General features: G+C 39.3%; 1 protein-coding gene across 2 annotated transcripts in view; it reads left to right on the forward strand.

The window, feature by feature from the left end:
• Nucleotides 1-26,598, forward strand: part of mroh1 (maestro heat-like repeat family member 1) — a 39,510-nt gene that overhangs the window by 11,844 nt on the left and 1,068 nt on the right. The window contains exons 16-44 of one of the 2 annotated variants that reach the window (XM_088410193.1): nucleotides 2,452-2,492; nucleotides 2,689-2,830; nucleotides 2,976-3,028; nucleotides 5,410-5,517; nucleotides 5,593-5,712; nucleotides 7,470-7,592; nucleotides 7,677-7,823; nucleotides 8,128-8,154; nucleotides 9,234-9,356; nucleotides 12,119-12,198; nucleotides 12,423-12,564; nucleotides 15,230-15,325; nucleotides 16,737-16,841; nucleotides 16,942-17,077; nucleotides 17,813-17,925; nucleotides 18,786-18,938; nucleotides 19,041-19,097; nucleotides 19,236-19,333; nucleotides 19,493-19,658; nucleotides 19,738-19,907; nucleotides 20,004-20,141; nucleotides 21,590-21,704; nucleotides 21,817-21,963; nucleotides 22,042-22,108; nucleotides 24,391-24,512; nucleotides 24,603-24,752; nucleotides 24,856-24,990; nucleotides 25,880-25,982; nucleotides 26,066-26,131. In XM_088410193.1, coding sequence (XP_088266319.1) covers nucleotides 2,452-2,492; nucleotides 2,689-2,830; nucleotides 2,976-3,028; nucleotides 5,410-5,517; nucleotides 5,593-5,712; nucleotides 7,470-7,592; nucleotides 7,677-7,823; nucleotides 8,128-8,154; nucleotides 9,234-9,356; nucleotides 12,119-12,198; nucleotides 12,423-12,564; nucleotides 15,230-15,325; nucleotides 16,737-16,841; nucleotides 16,942-17,077; nucleotides 17,813-17,925; nucleotides 18,786-18,938; nucleotides 19,041-19,097; nucleotides 19,236-19,333; nucleotides 19,493-19,658; nucleotides 19,738-19,907; nucleotides 20,004-20,141; nucleotides 21,590-21,704; nucleotides 21,817-21,963; nucleotides 22,042-22,108; nucleotides 24,391-24,512; nucleotides 24,603-24,752; nucleotides 24,856-24,990; nucleotides 25,880-25,982; nucleotides 26,066-26,131 — 3,243 coding nt within the window. The remainder of the gene's footprint in view (nucleotides 1-2,451; nucleotides 2,493-2,688; nucleotides 2,831-2,975; nucleotides 3,029-5,409; nucleotides 5,518-5,592; nucleotides 5,713-7,469; nucleotides 7,593-7,676; nucleotides 7,824-8,127; nucleotides 8,155-9,233; nucleotides 9,357-12,118; nucleotides 12,199-12,422; nucleotides 12,565-15,229; nucleotides 15,326-16,736; nucleotides 16,842-16,941; nucleotides 17,078-17,812; nucleotides 17,926-18,785; nucleotides 18,939-19,040; nucleotides 19,098-19,235; nucleotides 19,334-19,492; nucleotides 19,659-19,737; nucleotides 19,908-20,003; nucleotides 20,142-21,589; nucleotides 21,705-21,816; nucleotides 21,964-22,041; nucleotides 22,109-24,390; nucleotides 24,513-24,602; nucleotides 24,753-24,855; nucleotides 24,991-25,879; nucleotides 25,983-26,065; nucleotides 26,132-26,598) is intronic. The other variant, XM_088410194.1, reaches the window with a different exon arrangement.

The raw sequence follows: 26,598 nt of genomic DNA on the forward strand, positions 1-26,598 counted from the left end.
CTCGCTTTTTTATGATTTTTTTTCAGCAGTGGTCGTCTCCCATGAAGTCCACTTTGGCTCAAACAACGACAAATGGTGCGATCTGACACTGATGTACCTTGGCCTTGGAGTTGACCTTTAATTTCTTGGGAGGTTGTTCTGGGCTCTTTGGATACAATTCGAACGATCCGTCTCTTCAATTTGTCATCAATTTTCCTCTTGCGGCCACGTCCAGAGAGGTTGGCTACTGTCCCGTGGGTCTTGAACTTCTGAATAATATGAGCCACTGTTGTCACAGGAACTTCAAACTGTTTAGAGATGGTCTTATAGCCTTTACCTTTAAGATTTTGTCTATATTTTTTTTTTTCGGATGTCCTGGGACAATTCTCTCCTTCGCTTTCTGTTGTCCATGTTCAGTGTGGTACACACCTTTTCACCAAACAGCAGAGTGACTACTTGTCTCCCTTTAAATAGGCAGACTGACTGATTATGAGTTTGGAAACACCTGTGATGTCAATTAATGGACACACATGAGTTAATCATGTCAGTCTGGTCAAATAGTTTTCAATCTTTTATAGAGGTACCATCATTTTTGTCCAGGCCTGTTTCATTAGTTTGTTTTTTTAAATAATTATGTTAATCAGCAATTCAAAAGTGATGGCTGATTTTGATTATTTATTTTTCAATATTTTTTTAATTTATTGTTACTTTTGTAAGTTTCAAGTGATTTCAGTGAGAATTGTGGGGTTTTCCTTCTTTAACTGAGGGGTACCAACAATTTTGTCCATGTGTGTGTGTGTGTGTGTGTGTATATATATATATATATATATATATATATATATATATATATATATATATATATATATATATATATATATATATATATATATATATATATATATATATATATATATATATATAGAGAGAGAGAGAGAGAGAGAGAGAGCAAAAATATGATTTTTGTCACGGATAAGCCGCACTGGACTATAAGCCGCAGGTAATTACATCAGATCTTTATGGAAAAAGATGGGATATGAACATGCAACAGTTCCATTCCTGATTGTGTCTGTCCTCTGTGTTTTAACTACTAACTATTTCTATTTATTGCTACCACGCTACATTAGTGATACCATTTAGATTTAAGCATCGGTTGATTACTAGGCCAGAACTAGCTAGAACTAAGGCAGCATCAGTCGAAATATCCCTCCCCATCTTTTTCATGCTGTGAGCAAAAGACAGGCCAGTGTTGATCCTTGACTGGATGAAAAGGCTCCCGTTTTCCCTTTCCTCAGACACAATTTCATTTATTAGGTTGTTTTTGCTGCTTTTGCCGCAATAGTAATAGTCACGCCTAAATGTTCCAATGTACTGCCATCTTTGTAACGTATTGTAGGTTTTATGTGGTTAATGCCACCCTCCTTGAAGTTTCTTAGTGCCAGTAAAGCTGTACAGGCTATGACAAAGGTACAGTGGGCCCCCGTGTTATGAACTTAATCCGTTCAGCGGCTATGCTCGTTACTCGAATTACTCGTATGACGGGCAATCTAAACCTACATTAATTAGTGAATGCGTGCAACGCGTGCAAAAACCTTAGGTAAAAACATCACGACTTTATACAGATATTAAAAATTAGTAACATAATGTACTGTACAGTTAAATTAAATAACATAAATTTACAAAGGAAAAATGACATTTATCTTTAGAGTGACATGACTTGAACTGGGTGGAGGCGGAGGGGAGCAGAGACGAACCCACAGAATTTATTTTTTTTTTTTCTTAAACGAGAACTTTTCTCAAACGGGAACATATCATCGGCCGTTTCCTTCTCTTTAATCCATAATAGAAGAAGCCTCTCCTTTTTGTTGTTGACCGAGGTTCGTCCCCTGGCAAGGAAAGTCTTGCCCTTAGATTAGAACATTGCCGAGCGGTTACAGACATACTCACCAGCAAGGTTAACTATGCGTGCGCCTCCTTCGTATTTTTTTATTAGCTCCTGCTTCGTTTCTATTGTCATCATCCTCTTACTTCTTCCTTTACCGCCACTTTTTAGAAGCCATGTCTAACAGATAAAGTTTGCAAAGTCTTCACAACACACTGACCAGCTGTGCCTTCAAGCTAGATGAAGGCGTTCGGCCAATAGCATATTGGCATTTCTGTGATTGACGTGACGCCGGCCAATAGCATATCCGCATCTCCGTGACTGAGACCGTGACCGTGACCTTAATCGACCAATAGCATATCGGAAGAAATATGAAAAATGTTTTATGAAGGTTGAAAAATGGATTGGGTTTTGATTTAAAACCGAAAATAGCAGAATAAATTCAACAATTCACACATTTTTTGGCATATTAGAAATAGATTTATGCTTGGAACAGACTGTCTAACCTTTTCCTTTGTGTTACATTCTGTATCTGTCTTTTGTCTTTTTATGAACATAATAGCAGGTTAAATGCATTTTTTTCTCTCCTGTAGTTAATCTCCCCTCTCCACAAATACTGATGGTCAAATTGCTAGTAAGTAAGAATCATGTTTGTGTTTTTGATTTTCCATTTGTCTGTTCAGTCGGTGCTTTATTTTTTTTGTGTTAAATCCTGCAATAGCGACTTTTTCTAAAGCTCAAACAGAATAACGTTTTGCCCTGATTCTGAAAGAATTTCGACCAACTTCAGTGGAGGTATGCTTGCTTTTTTTTTTCTCCATCCATTCCAGGTTAATGCAGCATTTCCATTCAAGAACAGAGGTCATGGAGCACCATCACTGTCCCTCCTACAAATTCTCTCTGTCAATATTCACCCCAACACAGAGACTGTGTGGGATCAAGAAATTCCGCTTCTCCTAACAGTACTGGAGGGTAAGATTTATAGTGAACAAAAATTGATCCTCTTGCATACAAATAATGTTTTCACAGATAAAGTGAAAATAAGATATTATTTTTGTCATTATTTGGATTTTTAATCTCAAACAAATGTCCATGTGTCTTGTTTGTTTGTTTCCAGAGTCAATAGCAGAGGGCCTTGATAAGAAAACTTGGGATGAACATCTGTTAAAGGTGCATTTTTAAAAATGTTTTTTTAACAAGGAACAACAACATTCATTGTTGACAAATATACAAGAGCGGGTGGTGTAAGCATTGTTTCCATTTAAAGGGATACTGTGTAGGATTTAGACCATTTTTCATTGCGAACAGCAGCAGGTGCTACATTTACCATTGTTCATAGCGGCGATAACAAACATGACCGCCTTCTGAGAAGTGTCACCCCCCTTGTAATTTACTTTAATAATAAGTAGACCTATGATTATATTTAAAACATACTGTTGGTCATTACGAACACATTCATTTGCAAGTTTTTGAAATTTACAATCATTTAATTTATTCTTTTTTAATGAAAACCGGTCTAAATCTTACACACTGTCCCTTTAAACAAGGTAACCCCTGTTATTGGTTATTCTTGACTTTTATCAAAATAGCCGTGTCACGCAGAATCCTCCCATCTCCAAAGTTGGTTTCTTTCATATTCTTTCACACATCTGTACTACAGTAATCCCTCGTTTATCGCTGGTGTTACGTTACAAAAATAACACGCGCAAAGTGAAATCCGTGAAGTAGCCAGTTTTTTATTTTATTTTACAATGCAATACTATAGTATAAAACCAAAAATAAAAACCTGTTTTAAAGCCCCAAATTTGTTTAAAACAATACACTTGAAATTTCAATTTATTACAAAAGAAATGTAGGTAAAAGTCAGATTTCCAAACCTGCGCATTTCTCGGTTGCTGTATGTGTGTCTACATAGTGTGTGCGTTTGCTCTCCGCACGCCTGCGAGTCACGTGATCGGCTTCCAGAGAACAAGCTGTCAATCAATGTGCTTACTAGCACGTTTCCACATGGCAGTGACAGGAGAGACACAGGAGAGACGAAAGCAAGCTTTTGGATCCTCTTGCCTTTTGTAATAAATTGACAAGTGAAAACCCAATACAGTACAGCGTCAATATTTTATTTCGAGACAACAGTAAAGCCCCTGAGCCAATCAGGATTCAGAGCACAATGCGCTGTAAAAATTATCCACACTGTAAAAAATCCGTGAAGCAGCGAACCCGTGAAAGATGAACCGCGATACAGCGAGGGATTACTGTATTGGTTAATAGGGATGGGAAGAGACACAAATTCCACCTAACATAATTTTTTCAGTTTTCAAAATCTTTTCATTTTAAAGAGCAGACTGCAACAAAATGAATGATCTAGGGTGCAATTGTAAGTATAAAAGGAGAGCCAGACTCATTTTTCAGCTACAGCTCCAGATCATTCCTAATACTAAATGGTTTACAGCTCATGTTAGCTCTGGTGTATGACTAGCCCCTAGGGAGCAATTTCCCAGGAAACATAGGGAGACACAGACGGTATAGAAGTAGTGATCTTTAGGCCTTGTCTACACCTTGTCTTGCAAATGGGCAGTCAATGTCTCCGTTTTGCCCTCTTTGCTATTTGTGGCGTTTTTTTTTTTTTTTTTTTATCAAAGCCCAGTGTTTTGAAACCTCCGGCCAAAGTGGTAATTTGCCCAAGCCTCCGGTTTCGTGGTTACGTGTGACCAGCTTCAACGCACATTTGCGTCATCGCGCTACTCTTTTTCCCGCCGAAGACGTGGCTACCGTTGACGTCACAGGCGAAAGCTCTTTCTGATTGGACGTTAGAGGCGGACACGTTTTCTGATTGGACAGAATTTGCGACATTACTGCCGCCTTGCAAATTGGCATGGTTGTTCTCACATTTGAAGCCGCACTATGTGGTTTCATACAACATTTTTCAAATAACTTTTTCAAATAAAAAACAATGACGAGGGGGATTCCATGCGGATTTAAATAAGCCCAGTACATGTAGACAAGACTTTTGTTTCACCTGCTACTTTACTCGCCACCGTATAGTGCTCTCCACTTGAAAACATAATCAGGTGTCTTCGTTTTGTTATCCTTGCATCTTATGGTGGAAATTGTACACATTTCTTAATGTACCAAATATTAAACATTTGTTTAAAAATAAAATTATGCTCAATGGATAAAAAAAACATCTGTAATTTTAATACAGTGACAGTGATATTTTTGCTCATGGTTGTCATAATGTCACAATCTAATATTGGCCCATCCCTACTGCTTATGCCTCATATGGATCCATTATTTTTTCAAATTATTGACCAAAAGTGTTCAAAATGGCTTGATCTCTCTGGCAATGCAATTTTAATGGGTTAACAAGGTTGTGTGTGTTGTTTTTTTTTTTCTCCTCCAATTTTGCAATAAATGTCATTGCTTTGGACATGCGAGGATTTCTCCCGATACCAGCGTTATGATTACTCCACTCAGGACCTTGATGAGCTTTTTTAAATCTTGTGTTAAACTTTTGTTTGATTTGAAATACAACATTGTGTAATTTTCTCCAGCTCCTATCTAAAACGTTGGTGGCTATTGACAATGACAAGTGGGTATGCCAGTTTGCAGCCGAAGCAACAAGTTATCTTTCTACCTATAACAATGCCTTGGAGGAAAAGGTACACACCTGCTTGCTACGTTAAAGGCCGAACCCATCGCAATGTGAATTAATTTATATTTTCTTTTCTTGACAGAGTTTCTTGTATCAATGTATTGGAGTGACCCTCCAGCATTCTTTTAATAAAGACTTCGTTAAAAAACAGTTGCAGGATATCCTCCTCACAGCAAGGCACAATGATGCTGTGGAAAGAGAGGTACCATCAACTAAATTATGACACTTATGCGTCTCCTAGTGTAATTGACACACACTGAATATTTAGTGAATTTCTCAAATGATTACAGGTTTACTGAGGTTTTAAGCGTCAAGCCCAAAAGGCAGTTTGATGCACTCTTGATTTAATGTCATTAAAATTTTGCAATTACCAATGATCCAATTATCCATGGGCAGGTCGGGAGTGCAGTGAATAGCAAGCCCCCCTTGCAGTTAAAGGGGTCACTGGGTAAAATTTAGACTGTTTTTCATTACGGACAGCAGGAGGTGCTGTAGGTGCTGCAGTTACCATTGTCTATAGCTATAATAAACATGGCAGTCTCCGGAGAAGTGCCCCCCCCCCCCCCCCCCCCCCCCCCCCCCATGTAATATAATTTAACTATAACTAGACCTACAATTATATTTAAAACATAGCGTTGGCTGTTAGGAACACATTTATTTGCAAGTTTTTGACATTTATAATCTGTTAATTTATTCCTTTTTAATGAAAATTGGTCTAAATCTTACTCGGTGTCCCTTTAAAGGGACCCGTTTGCACTCCGGCTTCCCCCACATTCCAAAAACATGCATGTCAGGCGAATTGGACAATAGTCGTTTGTCTCTATGTGCCCTTCAAATGGCTGGCAACCAGTTCAGGGTGTCCTCTGCCTACTGCCTGAAGCCAGCTGGGATAGGCACCTGCAGCCTGTGACCCTTGTAAGGATAAGTGGCTATAGATGGATGGATGGAACAGTTATCCATATTCTTGTACAATCCTTCATGTTTAGTACACATACTGATTGTAAGATTTACGTGAATAGTATATTAAATAATCCCTCTATCCACTAATTTAACCATGGCCGTTTAAACCTATATCCCAGCACTCCTTGGGGTGGGCTAGCATCTTGTCTCCATGTTACTAGGACTATTTAAACCTGCATAATAACAAATCTGCATAGTGTGGTTTTATTCATATGGGAGCATGGCAAGCCGCAAGCAGGCAGTAGTTTCACCAACCAGAAATAACTTCCGCCGCTTAACGTCACCGGCGTTGGCTTCATTTAGGGGAAATATGTTTCAGACATACCGTTGTTAGGTGCCTGCAAAGAGCCGACCTTACAGCCATTCTTTGCTTTAGCTAAGAGGCACCATTGCTGGGCTTGCAACAATAAGCAAGCAGCTTGATAATGGTTACAACCAACACAGTTTTGAGGGGATGAACATCCATGTTGTTTTTCAAATACAAGTGGCACAAGTGAATCTGTTTTTATTGGTAAAAATTTTAGCCGAGCACTGCGTATCAATACTGTGGCATGTGCCCTAATGAAATCTGTCTGCCTGGTAATGTGGCTGGTTGTAAAGGAAGTCAGACAATGCTTCAAAATAAAACGTGGGATATCAAGCAATATATGAAACGGATGGCATTGTGACTATTTTATTTTGTAGTTCCTCCCGAAAGTAGGGTTGTGACAAATGAGCTAATTGCCAAATACTTGATCATCAATAGCTTACCCCATGAGGTTCAAAACTTGAGCAGCATTATGTATACAAAGGTGTTTTTTTTTTCTCGATTGACGTTCGTTCTTTCCGCGAGGTTGTCAATTTTTGTTGAATAAAATAGTAGATGGACAATGATTAATATTTTGATGTTAAATAAATAAAGAATGTTTGTGTATTCCCTTATGTTTGAGGAATAGTATTGGACTTTTGAGGAATCTGTATAAGTTGAAGATAACTTATTTGGTTTCCTTGTTTGGTCAGGGCGTGGCTCTAGGCATTGGATTGTGTGCTCACAGCCATTTAGAAGGAACTTTGGCCAAGCTTGATGAGTTTGGAAAGTCTGATGCTTTCAAGAAATCCCCAAGTATCTTCAACCTGCTCAAAGTAAAAGAAACATTTCTGATCATTTTAATACAAATCCCGAAATAATGAGTTGAACCTCAATTTTTGTCATTTTCCTGTTCTTAGGATCGTAATGATGTTGAACTAGAGAAGGTAAAAAGCACGTTAATCTTGTGTTATGGCCAAGTAGCTGTGAACGCTCCGCCAGAAAAGATCTTGAATCGCATTGATCAAGACATTCTTCGCTGCATCAGCAAACACTTCAACACTAAGGTAACAAACACTGTGGTCATATACTGTTAGGACGTTTGGTTATGCTTATGGTCATGGCCACAAAATGGAAAAACATGATTTTGTACGTATTATCCCTTTTAAGTTGGAGTCATTGCGTATTGGTGCACAATATGAAAAATTTCAACAGATACTGACAACAGAAAATGACTGCTTTATATGGCCGATATGATAATCAATATATTTATCATTTTATTTGTTGTATTGTATTTTTTTTTTTTATTTTGGGTTTCAACCTCAGTATTCATATTTGAGCTCGTGACTATATTACCTCTATTTTATACAGGTTCTGGGGATTAAAGTAGAGACAAAGGTATTGTTACGGGGATAGAGGGGCTATTTCAGTATCTGTCATCAACTTCCAAGTTAACTTTCTTACTTTGCTGTTTTTTTTTTCCTTTTCTGGTGCAACTGTGAGGCTGTCCCTTTAAATCTAAGTTAAAGCCTAAAAGTCTGAAATATCTTGGTGCAGAATTTTTTTCATTTGCATACAACGTTTTAACAACCTTACATTTTCAACTTTAATTACAAGTGTATCATTTTGTCAGTGGGATTGACACTATGATGGGAGCATTTTTGAGTAGCTAAAATGCTTTAAGATAAAGTATTGCTTAGTTGCTCACAAAAAGGTAAAAAGATTAATATTTGACTATGTACCAACATCTGGCACCATTCATGGATTACATCTGATGAACAAGAACAATACTCCTGTAGTTCAGGAGTTTTTATTTCTGGTCCTCGAGGGCCTGTGTCCTGGGTGTTTTGTATGTCTCCATGCTACAACACACCTGATTCAAATGGCCAGACAATCAGCAAGGTGTGCAGAAGCTGGATAATGATCCTGATCATTTGACTCAGCTGTCTTGCAGCTGGGAGGCATCGAAAACATTCAGAATACCTGCACTTAAGGACTTTGGATTGAAAACACCTGCTGTAGTTTATTTGTTCTGTATTTTATCGTAAAATCGCGTTTCCACATCTAAAATTTAGATTTGATTTTGCAGACTACTCCATGAACGATGAGCAGGCTACTTTTCATTTTTTTTTGACTCCTAATGGCTTACGTCTCAAGCAGGTCTGTCACTTTCTATACCAGAGCTTGTGGGTGGCTGTTTAACTGACCTCTTCTAATCTACACTGATTTATTCTCTTCATCTCCAACTGTGCAGCTCAGTCTTGGTGTCTTGATTGTTTATATGGCTTTTGATTCTAAGATACACTTTTGCATTGCAGTTCATAAAATGTGCTACAAGATGTGGGATACATATCTCATTCTTCTGAATATTGGCATTCAGGACTGTTGTGATATGTACATGCTTTCATCTTGCTCTTTTTTGTGTCCCAACAATCTGTGTACCTGCAATTGTATGTCTGTGTGTGGTCGAATGTTAGGATCTGACGATGAAACTAAGTTTGATTCAGAGTATCGGCCTTGTTGCCAAAGCTATCAGTGAATGTGTAAAGAAACAAGGCTACATCTTCTCTCGCAAACAAGAACTCATTGCTGTTATCCAGGTGAGTGATGAAGAACACTTAGTTTTTTTCTTTAACAAACGCTGGAGCATGTGTTTAGTGTGGGATCCAGGTATATATGTATATATGTATATATATATATATATATATATATATATATATATATATATATATATATATGACATTAGTAAAAATATATTATGCAAAATGTAGTACAGTACAACCTTTTGCATACATTTGTGATACGTCCTTTACAACCATTTTTTTTCCCCCATCCAACTTGATGATGGCAAAAGTAATTCTAAAATGTAAAAGTGGAGACCAAAATAAATATTACCACAATTGGCAAAAACAATCTAGAAAAATAATATTCACACACACACACACACACACTTAATAATTTCATTGATAAGTTCACTTTTAAGAAGTAAGTGAAAATCTATATGGTTCCAAGAAGAACGAGTCCACTACTATGGCAGTATTGGAGATTTTGTAGGAAATTGCGGCTAATATTTATAAGAAATAATTTCCAATTTTGAATTTCGTAGATTTAAAGAAAACATTTGTGAATATAGATCATACTGTATAAATGGAAGTATTCAATTGCCATTTTACAATGGTCCGCTATAAACACCTTTTTCTAATACCTATGTTAGCTGCTATGGCCTGTGCACGCATTTTTTTTTTAAAATTCAGATACCCACTGCAAAAAAAAAAGAAAACATAAGTCAAAAGCACATTTATTCAAGTTTCAAAAAAAGTCAATCGCTGCAGCATCTTCTTGGACTGAAGTCTGATATGAATCCAAAGAGCTCTCCTCTCTTTCCCTGTCCTCAGTAACCGTTTGTGTCTTTAAAAAATACATTGCAGTGTCTGCAGGTGATGAGGCCAAACGGGATCCTGTATGTTTCTCTGAAATCTGAAGAGAAATTTCACAAACACAAAAAAATAAAAGCAAGATGTAAAAAACGTGTTGAACATCCCCCTTAAACTAACAAAACATTCATTTTCATGTTGGTATTAATTGGTTCGCATGACAATAGGATATTGTTCCAGTCACAAGCTCTACTTGAGTAACACTGAATTTAAAACTCAGACATACCTCTGTGATGAATAATTGACTTATGAGTTTGCATATGTGAGACAACATGCATACTCGCTGCTTTTGGCACAGATGCCGCAATAATATGTTGAACCTTGGATAATAGGCACTGGTGTCCGCCCATCTTTATATATGGTTGATGGAACCTGAGAACAAACAAAATGAGGAACATGATATTTTTACACACAACTGAATTTAGTCAAAAATTCAATTATATGTGTGTTTTGGCTCAGGGGGCGTATCATTAGTTGCAAATCAAATCAAAATGTTCCAGATAAAAGCAGAAATAGGAGGCTAGCACAACTGCTCAGTCTGCTGAGATAGGCGCCAGCTTCCCCCGAGACCCAAGTGAGGATCAGTGGTACAGAAAATAGATGTATGTATGTGCATTGCATAGTATGCTAGATGCATCAGTTTCCTTCTATTAGTTACTTGGATATAACTATATTGTCACAAGAATGTGCCTGGAGTCACTCTAGATGGTTATTTGATTGTCATTAAACTTTAATCCGTTGAATATTCATTTTAATTGTTTTGAATAGTTAAAAAAAGTATTTATTGACTGATATGACATACTTACATTGTGGATGATTTTCCAGCTCGATTGCTGGCTCTCCAAATTCATAAACTGTCATGTTTATTTTCCAAATTCATTGTCATGTTTGACAGTAAACAGACTAAGATATATTATTTTCACACTTCAATTTATTTAAACAAAGGATAGAAATTGGGAATTTGATGTTGGACTTTTGCTAATTGAATTCAAATCAATCCTACTTCACTGAGTCGTTTCTTGTTTTCCTTTTGCAGAGTGACTTCTGTCTGTCAAAGTTATACGAAAGAGTTAAACATTAAAATTAGCTGTCCTCCTATGGCGTTATATTTGTGTTACAATTACGCACGCGCGGAAAAAAAAATTGAGCGGAGAAAATCAAACTGAGCGAGCGAAAACAGATTTTGAGAGCAAGAAAAAAAACTATTGAGCGCGTAATGATAAGAGTTTGAGCGCGCGCCGAAGGAGTTTGAACACAGAAAAAGAAATTGCTCGCTCAAAATTACTTTTTGCTCGCTCGGGATAGCCCTCTCTCGCTCAACATCTCGCTCTCGCTCGCGATACTCCTCTCTCCCTCGCTCAACATCGCGTTTGCTCAACATTGAGCTCTCGCTCGCTCGAGTCGTCCTCTGCGCTCGCTCAGTTCTGCTCACGCGTTACGTTTGTGCCACAAAACCAGCCAATCAGAGCTTGTAAAAGCACTTTGATTGACACAGCTTATAGATCAGGTATGATAGATCAATTAACAATTACAATGACTGACAATATACACTGTACCGCCGGGCTTAGTCTGTTTTTCAAATGTTTTGTAATTTCGCGATCCACCGGCCAAACGGATGTCTGTCAATGACAGGCCGACAATCTGTCAGTACTGCCCTCCTCTGGTGTCATCTCTTTGACAGTCAAGTGGGCTCGATCCTAACTCAGTGTAGGTTGCATACCCTTCTTTATTTGGTGTAGTTTTCCTTCAAATACTCTGACTTCTTACTAAACTCCAAATACACTACGTGTATGTCAGATTATTTAAATTTTCAACAGTATGTCACCTGGTGTTTTTTTTCTGTACCATCGCCCCTCTTGCAGAGTAGGACATTACCCTCATGCTTTTAATAATTTCTTAGTTACTTACAAATGTGTTTTCTTGGACAGGAGTTTATTAAGACAGAACCAGCTGATGCACTTCGGACACCTGTGTGCCACCTGGCCATGAGCACTTGTGCCAACCTAATGTATCCTCCTGTGTTCTTCAGGAGTATCAGTGTTGAAGTAAACTAGCTATTGACATGTATTCTTTTAAACAAGCTCTTTGTTTTTTCCACAACCACAAAAATATACATTTGGCAGCAGATTGTGGCTTAATAAAAGCAACTTAGTTATGTGTCGATTGATTTTATTACTTAACACTCATTTCATTTCCCAGTGGTTTTTTTCCTTTGACATTTTCATGCTTCAGGCCTCTTGACCCAGCACTGCGTGACAATGAATGTTCTGACTTGCTGAAGGTGTGTGTGAACAGTGTGTTCTCTCTTCCACCTGAGATGAACTCTCCGGAGAAAATTAAAGAAGAAGAAATACTTGACCCCAAACAAAGAAAGGTGGTTTTAGCACATTTTGACCTCCTAACGCAGTGGTTCTCAAGATTTTTTCATTAATGTACCTCCTGTAAATTCAATAAATCAAAAACTAGCAAAAGTCATTTTTGGATTAGAAAAGAAAAAGACCGTACTGTGTCATCTTTGTCAAATCAAATTACATTTGGAAATACATTCATATCGGTATCTCTGCGTATTTTATTCAACAACTTCAAAAGAGATAGAATGCTGAGACTCCCAAACTGGACTCCCTCAACACTTTGGCTGCGCATACAAATTCTGTCCATGAAAGTAATGAACAGAATTGGTGATAGGGGGAGGGGGGCCCGTATAAGGGTGTTTGGTACCCGTTTGGTCGAACGCCTTCTCCAAGTCCACAAAAAACATGTAGACTGGATGGGCGAACTCCCATGCACCCTCGAGGATCCCGCCGAGGGTGTATAGCTGGTCCGCTGTTCCACGGCCGGGACAAAAGCCACATTGCTCCTCCTGAATCCGAGGTTCGACTTACAGACGGACCCTCCTCTCCAGCTCCCCTGAATAGACTTTAACATGGAGGCTGAGGATTGTGATCCCTCTGTAGTTGGAACACACCCTCCGATCCCCCTTCTTAAAAAGGGGCACTACCACCCCAGTCTGCCAATCCAGGGGTGATGTCCCCGATGTCCACACAATGTTGCAGAGGCGTGTCAGCGAGGACAGCTCTACAACATCCAAGGCCTTTAAAAACTCTGGGATCTCATCCACCCCTGGGGCCTTGCCACCAAGGAGTTTTTTGACCTCCTTGGTGACTTCTGCCCCAGAGATGAGAGATCCCACCTTGGAGCCTCCAGACTCTGCTTTCTGGGAAGACATGTTGGTGGAGTTGAGGAGGTCTTCGACGTAATCTGCCCACCGCTTCACAACGTCCCGAGTCGAGGTCAGCAGTGCCCCCTCCCCACAATACAGAGTGTTGATGGTGTCCCTCCTGAGACGCCGAATGGTGGACCAGAATTTTCTCGGAAGCCGTCCGGAAGTCGTTTTCATTAGCCTCACCGAACTCCTCCCACACCCGGGTTTTTGCCTCGGCGACCGCCGAAGCTGCACACCACTTGGCCAGTCGGTACCTGTCAGCTGCCTCTTGATTCCCACAATGCCTGATAGGACTCCTTCTTCAGCTTGACGGCATCCCTTACTGTTCCAGGTCTCACTGTCATTGCCCACATGAGCGCTAAAGTCCCCCAGCAGAACACCCAGCACACCCTCCAAAGACTCCAAAAATGGTGGGTACCCCCGAACTGTTGTTTGGTGAATAACAACAAACAACGGTCAGGACCTGTCCCCCCACCCAAAGGCGAAGGAAGGCTATCCTCTCGTCCAACGGGGTAAACTCCAATGTATAGGTGCTGAGCTGGGGGGCAATAAGTATGCGCACCCCTGCTCTGCGCCTCTCACCGCGGGCTACTCCAGAGTGGAAAAGAGTCCAACCCCTCTCAAGAGGACTGGTACCAGAGCCCAAGCTGTGTGTGGAGGTGAGTCCGGCTATATCTAGTCCAAACTTCTCGGCCTTACACACCAGCTCAGGCTCCGTCCCTGCCAAAGAGGTGAAATTCCATGGTCCAAGAGCTAGCTTCTGTAGCCGGGGATCGGAGCGCCAAGGCTCCCGCCTCTGGCTGCTGCCCAGCTCACACTGCACCCGACCCCTGTGGCCCCTCCCACAGGTGGTGATCCCATGGAAAGGGATCCCTTGTAGCCCCTTCAGGCTGAGCCCGGCCGAGCCCCACAGGTGCAGGCCCCCTGGTGAGGTGTTCTGGGCATGTCCCACTGGGAGGAGGCCCCGGGAACGACCCAGGAAACGCTGGAGGGACTATGTCTCTCAGCTGGCCTGGGAACGCCTTAGGGATCCTCTTGGCGGAGCTGGATGAAGTGGCCGGGGAAAGGGAAGTCTGGGCTTCTCTGCTGAGGTTGCTACCCCTGCAAACCGACCCCGGATAAGCGGAAGAAAATGGATGGAACTTTAAAAGACAGAACCTGCATAATTTAAACATAATTTGTTTTATCTCTTTTTAGTCAGCCAGAAATGATGACACAACATGTCAATGACACAAATGATGCTGTGTGCCTGCGTAAACTTAGATAAAAAATACAGGCCCTACAATGGTTTGCAAGTTTGCAAGTGACTATGACAAAATTTAGCAATGCCCCTGCGACCCGACCCCAGATAAGCGGAAGTAAATGGATGGATGGATGGAACTTCAACAGACAGAACCTGCAACATAATTTGTTTTATCTATGTTTAGTCTGCCAGAAAATGTAGACTCAAATGATGCTGAGTGTCTGCATAAACTTACGCAAAAAATACAGGCCCTACAACGGTTTGAATGTTGGCAAGTCACTATGACAAAATTTAGCAATGGTTTGCTTCATGCTCTATTGAATTTGCTCTTAATTTGAAAATAAAAATGTACTGTTAATTTCACAGTTTTAAGAGAACTCGTTTAAATTTGTTTATACTTGCAGAAACACTGTTAAACTCTCATGTACCCCGGCAGTGCCTTCACGTACCCCCAGGGGTACTCATAGCTTCATTTGAGAATCCCTGCCATATTTCATTAAGATGCAAAACACCTTGAACATGCACGACATGTTTATCACAGCAGATAATTAGTCAAACTAATGTCGTGTGTAGGTCTTATACGAAGACACATTGGCTTCACTGCATGAGCTACTTACCAGTGTGCTTGGCAAGGATCCCACACCTGCGAGTTTACACTGTGTTTTCAAGGTAGGACACTTATTTTTATTTGTAATATACTGTAGCTCACCTGATACACTGTTACTGATACATCGTTTGCTGTATTCATGATCAGAAATTATTGATTTACTATGCTCAGAATTAATTCCGCACATCCATTTCAATGAATGATAGGTTCGGAATTGTATTTTAACACAAATGTTACTAAGCATAATATTTTCAATTCACATCATTTGACTTAATAAATATTCCACTGAAATGTATTAAGGGTCTTCTCAGCCGGCCCCAACTGTGGAATGCTCTTCCACCAAATCTAAGCGCACCATATTCTGTGGACTCTTTTAAGAGAAGTCTTAAAATGTACCTTTTTCGTAAAGTTTTTGCTTGAGTTAAACAGTATTTTAGAGGTTGAGTTTTTATTGATGCAATGTTTTAGTTTTTTGTGTCTTTTCTGTAGCACTTTGAGATTCAGCAGAATGTAAATTTCTATAAATAAAATTAAATAGAATTATTATTATTTTTATTATAATATTATTATCATTATTATTACTGTGGTTTCCACCTGTAGTGCTTTGAAATAGTGCTAAATTCCACGCAAATGACTGATGGTAAAATAATTTGCAAGTACTCATGACCTGCTAAATTTATGCTGCAGCACTTTATCTAGTGCCTATTAAACTGTATTAAAAAAACAAAAAAAAAACAAAAGGACACTGATGAATGATGTAGTGTGAACTACAATTCCTCTGGACTGTGTGGACTGAGAAGTAAAACAAACTAAACAAAACAAATGTTTACTATTTTTGTGCAATCAGGCTGTCACTAATTTAAAATCAGCAAATTTGAGTTTTATCTATATCGATTGGCTTCTTGATTCCAACTGCTGCATACAATATACTCACAAATCGTTTGGGGTACTCACCTATGCATTGATATGTTGTCATTCTTTTTATTACTTTGGTTCAATTCAACATAACTATAATAATACAAAATAAAACAATAATAATAACAGGTTGTCCGCACAAGAGTCGCAGGCTAACGCTTTTTTACCTTCAGCGCTTGAATATTAAAATGTCTGAAATTTGATGAATTCCAAATATTTGTTATGTTTGTAATGCATCTTTTAATGGAATGTTTAATACTCTGGAAGTGAATTTATTTATTTTTATGTCTGTTAATCAGTAGACAGTAATGTAGGCTGTATCACTTTTAAATTCAGCGGGAACACTTGGTCACATTTTTATGCAGATTTCAAGTTCATTTCTTTGAACGTCTTTGTATCTTTCAGGGATCTGAGTGACTTAAATGATAACCATAACATATGTGTGCGTCTTGGCAAGCTAAAAAAAACAACAACAAAAAACGGTTATTGTTGAGATGTTCATTTCATACCCTGCGTTGCTCTGTATTGTTTATCGTCATTTTGTTATGTCCTACCCAGCACATTGAATGCTGGCTGACCTCGACACGAGACCATGAGAGGGAAAGAGCTATCGTGGCCACTGTGTACTTGCTGGCCCATTACCTGGACAACATGACAGTAAAGGTGAACATATGAACTAAGGTGTCACTTTAATGCATGACATAACTACTGTACTTTTGCATGGCATCTAATTCAGGCTTTTCTTGCATGCTACTTTGTTTAGAACATGATGTCCTTCAATAATCTTGGAGCACTGCTGGGCCGACTGTCTCCACGATGCGCTGACCCTCACCTTGTTGTCCGCACCACTGCCATCGACTGTGTATACATTCTGCTTTCTATTCAAGTGCGATATGAAGGTGAAAAAACACTTTTTTAAAACATTGAGACATTTTTCTGTGTGTTATGTAATACAGTCCCCCCCAAAATTATTGGAACAGTGAAGACAATTTCTTTATTTTTCCTGTTAAGTAGAAATATTTGAGTCTGACAGCAAAGACGAATATGAGGCAAAAATTAAACATTATTGCTTTGATTTCTAGGTGTTTTCATCTGGATCAGATACACAACTTAGAGAAAAACATTATTTGTAAAAGAAAATTATTGGAACATGTGAGTGACAGGTGTGTTTTGTTGCTGTTAGGTGTGTTTCTTATCTCACTAATTATTTCAAATAAACAGCAGTTGATGTCTGCAGTGCTCAGTTTCAGAGTTGGGATTTTCCTGTAGAGGTTGTACATATAGTAAGAGGTGTTTCAAACATAAAAATCAGAGAGGTGTCTATGCGGAAGAATGAAGCTGAGAGAAGCTAAAAAGTCAATCAGAGCTATAACCAGTACAGCCATTTGGAATGCCTTGAAGAAGAAAGAAACCACTGGCGTATCAAGTAATAAATGTCAAAAAGGTCAAGAAGTTGATGGTAGAAACATTGTGTGTCAATTTATTACAAAAGGCATATATATATATATATATATATATATATATATATATATATATATATATATATATATATATATATATATATATATATATATATACTGATTTATTTTGCATCTAATTTTGATTTTTCTTTGCTCTTAAAATATGAACTCCAGGCTTTGCGCTTGACTATAAAGATGAAGCTGTGGAAGGTCTATTGCCCCTTAAAACACAACTAAAAAATCCAGACCATTCAGTTCTCTACAAGACCTGCTCTGAGCTCACCAAGGTATTACCAATTCCTCTTTGGCACATATAAGTCGATAACTGGCTCTTTTATATTGAATGTAGTGGCATTCTCACAAATCAAATACAGTGTTCCCTCGCTACTTTGTGCTTCACTTTTCACTTTTTTTTTTCTTCAAAGGACTGTCACTTCACAGCAGTGCATGGTGCACTGCAACACTCCCACGCTCAGTGCTAAAATAGAGTCTGAAGCAGTCTAACAGCCCTAAAGCACAATCTTGTCCAAATGAAGGCAACTTTTTCTTAAAACTAAACCACTGCTCTTCTACATCTGGCACTATATAAGGGCATTTTGCCAAGAAGTCGACACGACTCTCAGGCTGTGTGCATGAGCTGTGCGGAGAATTACATGTGGGGGAGGGGGTGGGTTGTGGGTAGAGTATATAGAATGACAACACACGCTGAGGCTGGCCCTTTAAGAACAGTTGCAATGCAATGTGGAAATGGGTGGGGGTTGGGGTGGCAGTAGCATGCCATGCTGCAGAGAGAGTAGAGAGTTAGTGAGCGGCGCTCGTCACTCACTGATGCAGTCTGCTATGTGTTAAAAAATAAAAATAAAGTTTGTGCCCTAAAAGAGACTGTTCAACCCCCATACTATGGTTAGGAGATAACAAGGCATGGGAAAGAAAGGTAAAGAGGGTTTTACACATTTCATACATATTTATGTATATACAATGTCCATTAGAGGTAAAGGCCAATCCTACTTGGCGGAATTCACTTTTTGCAGGGGTTTTGCAGTCCCCATTAATCGTGAAAAACAAGGGAACACTGTATACAACTTCTATAATATACTAGTGAACGTAACAAATGTGCTGTCGCGTTATATTTTGTCATTGACTTCAGGTGATGAGCAAGTGTCTGCCTCAGCAGCAGATGACCACATTGGTGTTGATGTTGTTTGAAGGGCTGGTTGACAGTCAGCCAAACTGTTGCAGAGCTTCATCTGTCATTCTGAACACATTGCTAAAGAACAGAGGTGGAGGACTTCAAGAGTTGGTAGTTCTAATTATCATAGGCACTTTCCCTTGAGTGCTACACACTGTACTTTCTGTCTTTTTTGGAGTAATTTTGGTCTCATTCTTAATCTATTTTTGCCAGGTTCCACAGATGCTGGAGATGCTTCATGTACAACTGCAGAGCATCACTGAGGAGCAGGTAGCCTAAGACAATATCACACAATCATATGTATTAGCTTTTAATACATTGTAATTAGTACTTACTTTGAAAGAGCTGCTGAATTATGCATGATTGTGTGGCATTCATGATGTAATTAACTTTTGTATATGCATTTAGGTGAGGGTGGCAGTTGGGCAGACAGTGTTAATCATGGCCTCTCAGCATCTCCAGACTGTTGTTAATACACTAGTTAACCAACCACTACCATATGACAGGCATGTACACTACTTTCCTACTTTTGATTATGACACATTTTTGTACCAAGAAGGAGATAAAGCAAATACTTTGCAACACATAGATCTATGTCAAAGCATTTTTTTTTTTTTTTTTTTTTTTTTTTACTTTTCTAGTTTCAATCGTTTTTGTCTTTTCAGCTGGACCTGTGAGATGTGGATGGCTTTGGGAGCAGACCCTATCGTGGCAGGTCAAATCATAGAGATAGTGATGGAAAAACTTGCTGTTATGCCACCCTATGTGGAGAAGAAAGAGTCAATGATCAGAGGAGGGACAACCAAGGTGGCTACTCATAAGCCACTTGCTGTAAGAGACAAACGCACTTCTTGTTGCCACATTAGTGTTGCAGTACATGACTGTCAGACGTGTGTTTGATTCCCCCCAGATTACATGTGGTCTCAAGGAATTGTTATTAAATAGCCAGAGCCAAGAGCCGGTGCTAAGCAAGTTTTCTCAGCTCTTCTCCTGTCTCATTGTTAGACTGGCAGCAAGTGTTGGTGTGTCTGCACCAAAGGATAACAGCAGCAAAAGAACTACCCCCATCCATGTTGCAGGGTTAGCATATTTGTCATCTTGTGTCTACCATCTAAGTGAAGCAGATTCTTGTGAGCAATAGTTTTTTTTTTTATTTTGTCTTTACTGTGTCTCCAGAATTGCGACTGATGCACTGAGAATCTTGCTTGCAAGAGTTCAATTAGATGAAGTGTTGAAAAGACTAGATGAGGACAAAGCCTGGGACGCAATGAAGGAACAGAATACGCACATCACTGGAGTAACGCTACTCGCAAGGTAATTCTTTGCACATTGTATCTCTGTTAAACAAATATTTTTTGAAAAGGCGCACTAGATGATCAAAATGAATTAAGGAGGCATAGTGTGGTTGAATCAACAAGATGCATTATTTTTCATTGTCCAAAACCCCGTCATGCATCAAAGCACATCCTGCCCTAATGTCATTACAGTTTGTACTTCAGCTAGTCTGACTACTACTACCACATTTAATTACAACTGCTGCTGCCAGTAATCGTAATAATTTGCCATCTATTACTTACAGAACAAATAATGGAATAGTAAATATAGACTGCTCCGCCCATCAATTTGTGTCCGGGCTCCGTGGAAAATTAAGCAATCGGAATATGTTGATCAATGCCAAGCACAGAAAATGATCACCCCCAGCTCATACTTTGCAGCCTGCGGTCATCTCGAGGCCTCCCATCTTCCTTAACATTGCACATTATAGACCAAACCAGTAACTGAATCATAATGTTCTTCTGCATTGGTACTCTCAATTTGAAATAATACACTGTTTGCATGTAATAAAACAATAAATTAATTACCGTAATGGCATAAGTTAGTGACTAGATGCAAGATTGGATGATCAGTATCAAAATCAGCTGTATGAGAGACTGGAATAGCCCCTAGTACCGTGGTTCTTAACCTGGGTTCGATCGAACCCTAGGGGTTCGGTGAGTCGGTTTCAGGGGTTCGGTGGAGCCTCCGCCGCAGAGGTCCACCCCTCAGTCTAGTCTGCAGTTAGTGGGCACAGTCATTGAAAGTGTCCTGCTCTTGGGATTTCCTACAGGCCCGCTTTGAGGTCGCTGGTTTATGCAGCAGAGTGAGACCTCCCTATCAGACCGCTTAGAAAGGGCTGTACGTATATGTGTCTGAGTGAGACTCTCTACCGGTCCGCTTTGAGAGCGCTGGATAAGCAGCAGAGTAAGACCTTCTTCTCAGTCGGGACCACACATCGGAATTAGCCCGTTATCTCCCGAGCGCCGATCCAGGCAATAAGCTCCTGCGGCCGGCGATCTAAAGGGTCGATCGCTGTACGGACTCACTCAAATCATATTTTATTTTTTACTAAAGAAGGGTTCAATGAATGAGAATATAAAACTGTGGGGTTCGGTGCCTCCAACAAGGTTAAGAACCACTGCCCTAGTAGTAGTTTGTGGCTATGGTCCCATGTGTTGGTTTCGTTTTGCCATTCTTTGTTGTCCCTAAGGGTCGGCATGGTTCAGTGGTATCCATCTCCCAAACGGAAGTTTGGGTGTTTGATCCCCACGTCAAATTTTCCTTGAACGAGACACTGAACCCGAACTTTCTCCCAATAGACCTGGCAGCGTTCATGAATGTGTGTGTGAATGAGTGAATGTGAGCCTTTGAAAGGCATGCTCCATTTATCTGTACCTCCCTCTGCCCATCAGGTATCAATAAAAATATGTTTCTTTTGTCAACAGAGCGATGGCGAAACATATTGGTCCAAGGTTGCCTGCTATTGTGGAGCGTTTATGCCCTTTCTTAAACAACATTTATGAGTGTCAACGGATCACAGTCACTGCTTTCTTCTCCGAGGTGACAGCCAACAAACAATACCAAATACTATACACATATGTGAAATCTTCGTTCTTTATTATTTTGTTTTTATTTACAATATTCTGAAACAAAGGATTTTATTTCTTGGTAGCTCTTGAACCATCACGTGGCTACGGAGTTGATGTTTATTGACGTATTAATGAATAACATGATGGAAAGGATATCAGATCCTTGCTGTACTGTTCGCATGTTGGCTGTGCGGGGTCTCGGGAACATAGCTGTCGGATCACCTGAAAGGGTACTTGCACGCGAACACACGTGTGTACATGGGCGCAACTAGAGTAAAAAACTGGCATCATGCATTTCTCCTTTGCAGGTGAACAAGTATGCCAAAGAATTGCTAGCAGCCATGAGTTCGGGCATGGAAGAGAAAGATGACCCAGGTAAGTACCATGCTATGTCGACTACAATGGAATCTTTCGAGTCGAATAACCTTGTGGTTGTGTAGTTCAGTTTAAGGGGTAGTCAGCCAAAAGTGAGAACATGTGTCTTACATCTCTGGTCTCCAACCTTTTTATCAACACGGGCCGGTCAACGCTTGAGATTTTTACTGCGGACTGGGAGCTCAAAATGTACAAAAATGTACGCAAATTACATTAATCAATCCTAAAACTGAATTACATAAGATATTAATTTCAATGGAAATACCCGACGCACAAACAAAAATGCGAACAAGCTAAGGGCAGCACTATATAACATGATGGAAGATAAGAACTAATATTAGCTAGCATGTTATCCACAGTTACAAGTTGTTGGATCAACAAACTAATTTTGGCCATATTATCATCCATCAACATTATTACAAAGTACAACTTACAGATGGTCGTGGGCCAGAATTCACAAAGATAAAACAACACTGACTGACTGCTCTCAAACCTCACCATCCTTCTACATCCACTATAAAATGTTGATGTAGAAGCATGACAAAATGTATCAACAGCGGTCAGAAGCGGCATCAAAAACAAAGATCAAGCCAAACAAAGCACAAATTAAAGAACTGTTAAACTAAATCAGCTCCAAAACATTATTTCGGGTGCGGCCCATGCGGCCCGTACCAGTTGATCCACAGACCAGTACTGGGCCGCGGAGCAGTGGTTGGCAACCGCTGCCTTACATGATTTACCTTAATCTGTCAGAATATAGTGTGCAGTGAGTGCATTCATTTCTGAATCTAAAAACTGTGAGGCAGTCCCATTACCCACTCTTCAAACAAGATTATTGAGGGGGGGGGAAAAAAAAAAAATATATATATATATATATATATATATATATATATATATATATATATATATATATATATATATATATATATATATATATATATATACAGTCGGCCCCCGGCTTACGAGCACCCTGATTTACGAACAATTCGCCTTACAAGCGTGGATCAGGAAGATTTTTGTCCTCCGCTTACGAACAAACCTCTCGCCTTACGAGCAATTCGACATGCCGGCCATTGAGTATGTAGAAATGTTCTCGTTTAATTGCGTCAATAAAATCAACAGTAGCGACATCATCAATCATCATTAGATACTTGTGACAGTAACGTGAACGCTATTGGTCTTACAACGTCACACTGACTGTCTCACTCACGGTGTCTAAATATATTACCATTTAAGTGTAGTGTTTGTACAGCTAAAGGGAAAAACAGCTGACATGAAATTAAATGTGCCGATTGCAGGACAAAGAATTGTCATTGGTTTAAATGTGTGTTTTTTTTAAATTAATTGTCAATACATTCCAACCGTTTTAAAAAAAAGTGCGAATAATTATCAGTCAGTCACGGAGATGCGAATATGCTATTGGTCGATTAAGGTCACCTGGTCTCACTCACGGAGATGCTATTGGCCGGCGTCACACGTCAATCACAGAAATGCCGATATGCTATTGGCCGAACGCCTTTATCTAGCTTGATGGGACAGGATGGAAGGAAGGAGAGAAAATTAGTGAAAAACGGAATGTTGTGAAGACTTTGCAAACTTTATCTGTTAGACATAGCTTCTAAAATTACTAGCAGCGGTAAAGAAAGAAATAAGAGGATGATGTTTTAGTATCTGTGTGATTTGCACCCTGACTGAAAGAGTTACTGTAACACTGTAAGAGCAATAGCATATCTAACGCCGTGTTAACTTTGGCGTTGGACTCTGCCCCCCTCTGCTTACACCCAGCTCAAGTCTCGTCGTTTCAAAGGTTAAAGCTATTTATCCATTGTATATATTGTATAATGCAAGTGTACAGCAGATTATGTCACTCAGTTATAATATATGTATATAGTGTGACGTTTTTACCTAAGGCTTCGGCGCGCGTTGCTCGCATTCACGAATTAACATGGGTTTGGATTGCCCGCTATACGAGCAATTCGAGATACGAGCGTAGCCGCTGAACGGATTAAGTTCGTAACCCGGGGGCCCACTGTATATATATATATATATATATATATATATATATATATATATATATATATATATATATATATATATATATATATATATATATATATATATATATATATTCTTATTTGCCACTTTGTTCGTTTGGTGGACTGACTTGCTTTTACCCCAAACTGAACTATAGCTTAATTTTCTCTTGTTTGATTTAAACAACTCACTTGCTATACGGACTGTTTGATTTTTGTTTTTGTTCATGTGTCTGATCCTGTGTGCAGGCAAGCTTATAACTCTTGAGGCAATGTCTGGTCTATCTAAAGTTCTACTCTACCTGGATAAAAAGAATGGCCACCTACTAGTGGTTTATATTTTCATGAAGATCAAACCGTTTTTAGAGAGTGTAAGTGGAAAAGTAGTCTTAATTGCAATCAAATTCCCTTCTGAGGATACAGACATGCTAATATTAGCAGCTGTGTTTGTGCCCATGCAGGAGAATGATGAGATCCGTTGTGCTGCCATTCACCTCATGGGGAAACTTTCCAAGTTTGGTTCTGGTGAGCCGGTTTTCAAGGACCAGATACACAACGTTCTGGTCAGCCTACTTTTGCACCTGGTTGATCCGAATCCACATGTGGTCAAGGTAGGGAACATATTGCCACGCGTGCATAAATCTGCAAGATATTGACACGGTACACATGTGGAACAATTGCTGCTCCTACAAATGTGACTTGCTTTGTTTTCAGGCATGTAAATTTGCAATGCGCACATGCGCTCCGATGGTGGGCTCGGAGCATATCACAACCATGTTTCAGAACCACCTCTATGAGGACAAGAGCTTACACTACGGCGAATTCATCAATGATCTTACCAAGTATTTGGTGAGACAGACTTACATGATTTTACTAGAAATAAAGAGAGGCTGTACAAAAGACACGGGGAGATTCTTCAGAATGGGGAACCATTGAAACCATGCCGTTGCCTTTCTCACTTTTGAGTTTCAGAGTTTGAATCTTTACTTCTTTTTCCAATCTTGTGTGAATTTTGCATGTGTTCCCTGTACAATGTGGGGTTTCCTTGGCCATAGTCTCTGAAAGTGTCCATCCAAGTGGTCTTCCATAATTATTGCGACCCCTAGTTGAGAAGTGTTTCAGTCATTATAAATAATACATACATAACATAACAATAAATGCCTTTTTTATTACAAAGCACACACACGGAAATTGTGAAACTTGTAGTAATGATTCACCAGACTCCGCATACCTCAACCCCACTGAAAACCTGTGAAGTGAGCTAATGAAGAAAGTGCAAAAGAAAGGTTCCATGTTGCTGGATACTTTTGAGCAAGGGCAGTTCCCAGGGGCAGTGCTGCATGTTGCCCAAAATTAGCAGTTTAGCCGCTAGCATAAAACAACCAAACCAAAGCAATGATGTTGATGCCATACTGTATATGGGATCATAACTTGAAAATGATTGCGTTCAAATTTGAAGATGTAACCATTATTCCTGAGAAGTACATTTTTAAGTACATTTTTTTTCAGGAGTTCTATATATATTGTACTGAGTTAAAAAAACAAAAGAAGGTTTCACTAATTTTTTTTGTTCATTTATTTCATTTTGCCTTGGTAATTAAATGTTGAAGTTTGTATATGTGACCTCAATGAGGTTAAATGAGGGATAGATGGATGCATAGAATGTTTGAGCATTGTTTACAATCAAGACGAAGTCTGTCATATCTTGAAGAATACGTTTGGTACGTTTGGTTTGTAGATCCAGGATTTTCCAGGCATGCTGAACTTTTACCACATCTCCGTTCTCCAGTTTTTCAAAAGCAATTGGTCTGAAGTCCGAGCAGGCGCTGCAATGTTCATAGGTATGGATGCGGTACAAGCCTTTATTTTTTTGTGCAAATTGGTCTGCGAGCTGATAATTTCTTTGTATGTGTACATTAATCAGGGTTTCTGCTCGGGAACCTTCCCGAGGAACATTACTCACACCTCAACATGGGCACCATTACTAAAGGTGACGCTGCTTTCACTTTTTTTTCTTTTAATAGAATATAATACTGTCTTATCATAGGGTGATTAAGTCTAGACCCACCAGCAATAAGAGAACATTTGTGCTAATCTGTTACACCATTGAATGGCAACGTTGTCACAGTTGCCTTGAAAATATAATTTTGTTACTTTTTATATTTATTGCTTGAAAAACTACTGCAACAGTGTTACTCAATATAAGTGCTAAATATCTAAAAGTAGCGTAATGTTGTCGTTCTAATAACACACACCATGTGTTTTAATAGGAGAACAATGATCTATATAACCACTAAAGTAAGGGGTAGACTTATACATTTTTGTAAAATTCACCCACATTGAAATAAAAAAGGGGGGGTTGACTTGTACACAGAGAAATATGGTAAGCAACTAATGGCAATATCAGGAACATTACTTGACCAAAGATAGCTAGATTAAATTTGTCGCGTTAGACTG

Source organism: Hippichthys cyanospilos, chromosome 3, assembly GCF_059441005.1.
Source record: "Hippichthys cyanospilos isolate Australia breed blue-spotted pipefish chromosome 3, RoL_Hcya_1.0, whole genome shotgun sequence".
Taxonomy (NCBI): Eukaryota; Metazoa; Chordata; class Actinopteri; order Syngnathiformes; family Syngnathidae; genus Hippichthys; species Hippichthys cyanospilos.